This window comes from Oncorhynchus nerka, linkage group LG24 (genome assembly GCF_034236695.1).
Source record: "Oncorhynchus nerka isolate Pitt River linkage group LG24, Oner_Uvic_2.0, whole genome shotgun sequence".
Classification (NCBI taxonomy): domain Eukaryota; kingdom Metazoa; phylum Chordata; class Actinopteri; order Salmoniformes; family Salmonidae; genus Oncorhynchus; species Oncorhynchus nerka.
In genome coordinates, this window is record NC_088419.1 from 40,617,987 (window position 1) to 40,625,911 (window position 7,925).

General features: G+C 48.8%; 1 protein-coding gene across 1 annotated transcript in view; it reads right to left on the reverse strand.

Annotated features, from left to right (window-relative positions):
* Positions 1-7,417, reverse strand: part of LOC115107991 (echinoderm microtubule-associated protein-like 1) — a 7,891-nt gene extending 474 nt beyond the window's left edge. Inside the window, exons 1-7 of the mRNA XM_029631833.2 lie at positions 7,189-7,417; positions 3,472-3,657; positions 1,771-1,915; positions 1,492-1,611; positions 1,114-1,142; positions 857-883; positions 1-397 (exon numbers count right to left, since the gene is read on the reverse strand). The exon at positions 1-397 is cut by the window's left edge and continues 474 nt beyond it. Coding sequence (XP_029487693.1) covers positions 105-397; positions 857-883; positions 1,114-1,142; positions 1,492-1,611; positions 1,771-1,915; positions 3,472-3,657; positions 7,189-7,399 — 1,011 coding nt within the window. The 5' untranslated portion in view covers positions 7,400-7,417 and the 3' untranslated portion in view covers positions 1-104. The remainder of the gene's footprint in view (positions 398-856; positions 884-1,113; positions 1,143-1,491; positions 1,612-1,770; positions 1,916-3,471; positions 3,658-7,188) is intronic.
* Positions 7,418-7,925: the final 508 nt, after the last annotated feature.

Sequence of the window (7,925 nt, forward strand, 5' to 3'; positions counted from 1 at the left end):
TCTAGAATCAGATTACCCTCCCCAATCCTAACCTTAACCTTTTATCTGAACCTAGACCAATGGTTAGGAGCAACCTCTACCTCCTCCTAGCCTACCCTATAGCCTTAGTAACAGATTTGGAAGTACTGGCTTGGTGATTTGAGGGGGCTTTTGTAATTGGACATTTCCATAGAAGAATTCGTATTCTGATTGGTGCTTTTCTGCAGGGGGAGGGTGAAGGCGGGGGGTGTTTTGCATGTCTCAAGCTTAGTTCGGTCTGAGGTGGGGGGGCCTCCTTTGGTCTGAGGAGGGGTGGGGGTTCTGGTGGGTCTAGAGTTGGGGACCGTGGGGGCTGATTTGGCCGCTTCAGAAGACCCAGTCCTTCTTGTTAGGGGGTTCAGATAGATCTGCATAGTCACTAAGTGAAGAGGCGAAATGAGGGGTAAGGGTGACGGCCAAGGGTGAGAGTAGGGGACAAAATGATGTTTTGTAGGTGTGAGCAGGTGGTAAGGGTTGGAAGTGTTGGGGTGCGAGGGGAAAGGGTAGAGATGACAGCAAGAGAAGGGAGGATGTGTGTGGAGGAGGGGGAATGGGAGGGGATGAGAAGTCATGGTGAGACATGGTGAGAAAATGAGAGAGAAGGATAAAACAAGTGTTCAAATACAGTGCTGACTCGTACATTAGAAACCAGAAGATGTATTTGCCACAGATAAGATTTGATTTCATAAAACTTGACAGACATTGTCTTTTCTAGAGATAGATAATGCATGGGATCAGGAACAGGCGGTGGAGTATGGAGGCATAGTATACAGAGCTAGACTAACATACCCTGTAGACGGTTAAGAGTGTTATTCCAGGAGGTTGGACTGAGGCCTACCTTTACAGTGCGTCACCTGCCTCGACCCTACGGACGAAACACAGAAGCAGGTCAGTCTATCTGGGAGGTATAGCATCCACTCGAACCACGGCACTCATACCATTTACCAATGGCATGTTACAGTAGGATCAATCTAACCAACAGCTGTTTCCCATTAATCTGGCCATTCCTCTCCCCAAGGCCCTGTTGTACAGCTCAGTGCTGTCCTCTGCCTGTGGGAAGAGCACACTACAGTAGAAATTCAATCATTTTCTTACCGACACTGGCTGCAGGCTCCTTGGTTTTGCTGCCAGGAGAGAATGAGAAAGGAGAAGTTAGGCTCCATCATACAAGCAGGGAAAGTATTGTCAATCGCATGCTCTAGTCTAGAACAAGGATGGACAACTCTTGTCCACGAGGGCCACAGTACTGCTGCTTTTAATTGTTATCCCAGGTTACCCAGACAGAGATATACGCCAGTATCCGATTGAAAAAAAAAAGCATGGAAACCAGCAGACCTTCAATGACCAGAGTTGTAACTCCTGCTCTGGAGATCTATTTGAGAAAACGTAAGAGACGTATAGACTAGAACAGTACATTCAGAGCACATTTAAACAGCTCTTCCCTGTTAGGCCTACTGCCATAGACGTACCTACCTTTCAGCTTTCTTACTGCCGGGGGCTGTGGACCCTGGGGGGCCAGGTCGGGGGCCAGGCCGAGCCGTTTTAGAGATACATGGACTCTCCTTCACACTGCCTACCGGACTCTTCACACCACTGAGGGAGAACCCGGGGGGGGTTGGAAAGAGTGAGAAAACCGAAAGTGTATGATCAATTTGTTGAAATGTATCTAGTGCTAGAGTTAGAGTAGAGGGATAGTAATCGTACTGTACCTCTCTGTGTTTGCAGGTGATGGTTAGTGATTGTCTACTGTACCTCTTGGCTGATGCTGGTGGTAAGGGGCTGTAGTTCCGTGCGGTGGATGTAGAGGGCAGTGTGGAGGTTGTGTAACTCTTCTTCAAAGAGGCAGGGCTGTTCATTGATGGTCTGGACGGCAGGGCCAGAGACACAGGCCTAGCTGCTGTTGCATAGGGGAAATATGGGAGAGGAGGGTATAAGTGTATGTTTTTATGTGGGTGTGTGTGTGTGTCCTCTGACTTCAAAATGGCCCGAGTTGCTCCTCTCCTCAAGAAACCAACACTCGACTCCTCTGATGTCAAAAGCGCTAGACCTGTATCCTTTCTTTCTTTTCTTTCTAAAAAAACTTGAGCGTGCTGTCTCTTATCAACTTTCTCGTTATCTCTCTAAGAACAATCTTCTTGACCCTATCCAGTCAGGCTTCAAGATGGGTCACTCAACCAAGACTGCTCTTGTCTGTGTCACAGACGCTCTCCTCACTGCCAAAGCCGACTCTCTCCTCTGTTCTCATCCTCCTAGATCTATCCGCTGCCTTCAACACCGTGAACCATCAGATCCTCCAGCGCTGGGCGTCTAAGGCTATGCACACTCAGGCAGGACACTCCTACCAGGTGACATGGAGAGGATCTGTATCTGCACCATGTACTCTCACTACTGGTGTCCCCCAGGGCTCGGTTCTAGGCCCTCTCCTCTTCTCTCTATACACCAAGTCACTCGGCTCCGTCGTATCCTCACATGGTCTCTCCCTATCATTGCTATGCGAATGACACTCAATTACTTTTCTCATTCCTCCCTTATGAAACCCAGGTGGCGACATGCATCTCTGCGTGCCTGGCAGATATCTCAACTTGGATGGCGACAAGCCACCTCAAGCTCAACTTCGACAAGACGGAACTGCTCTTCTTCCAGGAGAAGGCCTGTCCGCTCAAAGACCAATCCATAACGGTTGACAACTCCACAGTGTTACCCTCCCAGAGTGCAAAGAACCTTGGCGTGACCCTGGACATCACCCTGTCGTTCTCTTAAAACATCAAAGCAGTGATCCACTCCTGGAGGTTCATACTCTACAACATCCCTAGAGTATGACCCTACCTCACAAAGGAAGCGGTGCAGGTCCTAATCCAGGCACTTGTCCTCTCCCGTCTGGACTACTGCAGCTCACTGTTGGCTGGGCTCCCCGCTTGTGCCATCAAACCCCTGCAACTTATCCAGAACGCTGAAGCCCGCCTGGTTTTCAACCTTCCCTAGTTCTCTCATGTCACCCCGCTCCTCCACTGGCTTCCAGTCGAAGCTTGCATCCAGTACAAGACCATAGTGCTTGCCTGCGGAGCAGCAAGAGGAGCTGCCCCTCCCTTACCATCAGGCTATGCTCAAACCCTACATCCCAACCTAAGCACTACTATGGGAGGGCAGCTCCCGCTCAGCCCAGTCCAAGCTCTTCTCTATCCTGGTACCCCAATGGTGGAACCAGCTTTCCCCTGAAGCAGACAGCAGTCCCTGCCCATCTTCCAAAAACATCTGAATCCCCCCCCCCCAAACCCTTTCCAGCTCTGACTTGGTGTTATCTATGTTATTAAGGAAAAATGTACTTTCTATGACTGATATAAGGTTGTCCCACCTAGCTATCTTGAGATGAATTGTAAGTCACTCTGGATAAGAGCGTCTGCTAAGTGACTAAAATGTAAGCGTAAATGTGTGTGTGTGCTTGTGTTTGTGTACCTTTGCCAGCAGGCCCTTTCTTGGTGTTGGCGGCCTGGTGTTCCTCTGAGATGTTGAGTCTCTTGAGGACGTCAGCCAGGGCCATCTTCAGCAGCTGGATCTCATCCTCCTGCATCTGCATCCGCTGCTCCAGGTACGTCAGGCGGTCCGCCACGTCCACGCCACTCGCAGCAGAGCTACGGTCATCTGGGGAGCACAACCATCGATTGAGTTAGCCCACTGAGCTAAAGCCACTGCTCCAGGTACGTCAGGCGGTCCGCCACGTCCACGCCACTCGCAGCAGAGCTACGGTCATCTGGGGAGCACAACCATCGATTGAGTTAGCCCACTGAGCTAAAGCCACTGCTCCAGGTACGTCAGGCGGTCCGCCACGTCCACGCCACTCGCAGCAGAGCTACGGTCGTCTGGGGAGCACAACCATCGATTGAGTTAGCCCACTGAGCTAAAGCCACTGCTCCAGGTATGTCAGGCGGTCCGCCACGTCTACGCCAATCGCAGCAGAGCTACGGTCATCTGGGGAGCACAACCATCGATTGAGTTAGCCCACTGAGCTAAAGCCACTGCTCCAGGTATGTCAGGCGGTCCGCCACGTCTACGCCACTCGCAGCAGAGCTACGGTCATCTGGGGAGCACAACCATCGATTGAGTTAGCCCACTGAGCTAAAGCCACTGCTCCAGGTACGTCAGATGGTCCACTATGTCCATCCCGCCTGCCACCAAGTTAAGGTAGCAACATAGGTCATTGTAATCCTTTGAGCTAAAGCCATTTGTACCTAGCCAGCGCCACCAAAGCCACTGGCCATTGGGCAATGAAAGACCATGTTAGCAGCCACCCAAGAGTTTCTGATGGTTCCAGGTGAGCGATACAGACTCATCAAAGTGAAGTCTTCACACTTCAGACATATCGCTCACAAAAAAAAATGAAATGCTGTAGACATAGAAGCTGATACAAACAACACACACGCCACAGACAACAGACAGGCATCTGCATCCCGTCTGACAGATTCCACTCGCATAAAAACCAAGAGACCATTTTCTATAAGCAACATCAATACGAAGAACAATCCTAAGAAATGGCACCATTTTGTAAATGGGCGTAAAATCATTTTTAAACGAAAGAGATCGAAAACTTGAACCATATGAGAGTAAGACCACAGAGATTAAATTGAATACATTCGCTAATACAAAGACCAAGACAATAGACACCATCTGTGTGGTTTTAGTAGACGTAATCCCAATGAGAAAGATGGTAATAAATGACTGGTGGAATAGTAAACAAACAAACAGAACAGAAAGCTGTCGTGTACCATTGGAAACTCTGTGGGGTGAGGAGTTGTCATAAAGATTCTTCATACTGGTTGACCCTTCCTCCGCTCCAGACCTCCTCCTCCTCCTCCTCTCTTTCACTGTCTGACAGACGATATCTTCTTCCTCCATCCGAGTGACGGTCGTCTCTCTCTATCTCTTTCTTTATCTGTGTGTTCCGCTGGCTAGTGTCTGCTAGGATCTCATCTCCACTGCTCCATCCACTGTTCCAGTTTCGTCACACACACAGTAGAACCCACACGGAGCTCTCCTCTTTCCTCTCTTCCTCTCCTCTTCTGTCCTCTCCAGTCAGCCTCGCACCAAGATGATAACAAGTACAGCAGAGATCTCTTCTCTTCCTCGCCTCTCTACCTCTCTAACTGCATCACATCCAGATCAGAAAGAGTAGAATCCCAGTCCAGATGGAGTCCATGGTGAGGTTATGAAATGTTGATATTATCTATCTCTCCTTTATCACCCTTCTCTCTCTCTCTCTCTCTCTCTCTCTCTCTCACTGGGTGGTGTCTGCCAATGTAGGGCACGCTGATGTTTACAACATCGCTTAAAGCCTTGATCTGAGATTGTGTGTGTGTGTGCGTCCGTGTGTGTGTGTGTGTGTGGAGGGGTTAGGGTTAGGGTTAGTGTTTGATCATGCTTATACACTTTTGCTATCCTCTCAAATTCAGCCTGAACGGTAGGGTGTGTGTATGTTTTGTGTGTGTATGTGTGCGTTATGCAGTAGCACAATGATAATCCCCCAGACTGAGCCTCTTTGGTACGAGTGACCCCACCCCCACCCCGATAAACTTTGTCAGAGAAAAAGAGAGATGGACAGAAAGAAAGATGGAGAGAGAGAGATAGAGGGCGTGATAGATGGAGAGTTAGACAGAATGAGAGATAAGCAAAAGAGCGATATAAAGCAAGGAGCGAGAGAGAATCATCTTTAATGCTCCTCTCCTCTCTTCTCACCTTAGTGCAGGTTGCATGTCCTTGTGTTGTTCTCCTGTAAGCAGCTTGTCCAGTTCATCGATCAAATCAAATGTTATTGGTCACACACACGTGATTAGCAGATGTTATTGCGGGTGTAGCGAAATGCTTGTGCTTCTAGCTCCGACTATATACAATATGGACGAGCGATGTCAGAGCGGAACGGACTAAGGTCCAGGTCTTCTATTTCCAGGAGTACATGTCACTCGGACTATTGGTGGCTAAAGGTGAGACACAACCGGTGCTGACACACCAGTGACTGACACACCGTGCCAGTACGTACACAGGAGATCTCACAGGGCACCAGGTGCATCTAAAGCAGTCTTCCCTAAATAGGGGGTCAAGAAGACCACAGATTGTAGTAGCTACTATAGTTATTTATCTACAGTAGCTATTATATGTCTATTGTACCTTCAGCTTGGGCACACTATCTGACAGACGTACTAAACTGTGCCTCGATTTGACCAGAAAACGGGTGAAGACCAATTTCTAAGGCTGGATACAGGTCATCATAGTAGAAAAAACCAAACTGGCCATCCCAGAAGTCTAACGGAGAGATACTAGAGATCACCAACACCTTATTTGAGCAATTTTTGGATTTGTGCATTTTTAGCACTTTAAATGTGTTGTATTTATTTAATTTTTATTTCAATTTGAACCGTAAAGTCAGTTAGTGTTTTTAATGAGAACTATGAAGAGACCGGAAATAATACTGAAAGACCAATAAAGTAAACTAATAAACTAAAGGAATGGTCAGGAAGGTAAGCCTCTCTATGTAGCCATACTGTATGCGTCCAGGTAAAGGCTGCTACATGTGTCTCTGTGACTTAGTGTTCCTGTTCCTGTCTTTGGCTGTGACATCAGGCCTGTGCCACCTCCAGAGTCCCCATATGGGACCGGGATTAGAATAGCCCATAATCCCAGACCTGGAAAAGGGAATTAGTAGAACACAGCTCAATCTCTGCTGCTGCTGCATAGCCTACCCACACGCAGGTTATACACACGCATGCTCATGCTAATGGGATTATGTAGACTCACGCTACACAACGTGGCAACAACCCTAAAACAAACATTTAGAAAACATAACTAAACCCGAGGCCTGTAGCAGAGATGGTGATGGAGGGAAGTCATCTGCGATTCTCCTCTCCCAGATGGTGTGGTTTGTGAATGGCAGAATGATCAGATGTCTATTCATATAACAAGTTCACAACCCTGCTACATACCCACCCATACGCCTCCTGTTATTAATCCACTGACACCAATACCCCCAAGTGAGCAAAGCTTTGCCAAAATATAATTATACAATTTTAACAAATTCAAATACCCCCCCCCTCTCAAGAACCTGTCCTTCTGTTACTTTACCTATGCAAATTCTACCCCACCTCTCCATTCCCCACACCTTTAGCCCTCCCACACCTACAGTACCTATCATGAAGTCTGTGTCTGGAGCCAGCAGGGAGTCGTGGTGGTAGGTCTCCCTGAAAGAGGGCCTCCTAAGTCCCGTCTCCTCCATCCCCAACCCCTGGTCCACCAACTCCTCCATGGAACTGTCTTCCATCGACATCCCAGACGCCAGGCCTACCCGCCTCTCTGTGTGTGTGTGTGGGGTTACTACGAAAGGCTGAGGGTTACTCATTTTCCTCCTCCCCTTCCTCCTCCTCCTCCACTGAGCTCATCAGTGACCTTCCCTAAACCGCTAACCCTCACTCCGCTCCTTTCCTTCCTCCCTCTCTCCATAGAGGAGTGTAGATGGGGCGTAGAGAGAGATGGGGGGGGGGGGGGGGGGGTGATGATATCATTATGGAGAGATTAAAGGCCCTGGTAAGCCATCTCAAGCCCTCAGCCACGGATAACAGGACAGGGGAGGGAGGGAAGGAGGGAGGAAGAAGATGGGGAGGAAGGTACAAGAGTGGATGACAGGAAGGGAGAGAGAGGAGGGGAAAGGTGAGAGGGCACCTGGTCTCAGACAGTTACCTGCAGCTTCCACCTAAGATGTGGGCAGGGGCTGCATATGTGTCTCTATCTGGGTGTAAACAACACATTCCTAGAGCTACAGTGAGAATGGCTCACACACACTCTTCATGTTCCTCACCAAAGATGCATGGGATTTGTATTGGTAGTAAACTGCCTAAACCAGAGCGCTTGCATCAGATTGCCAGCTG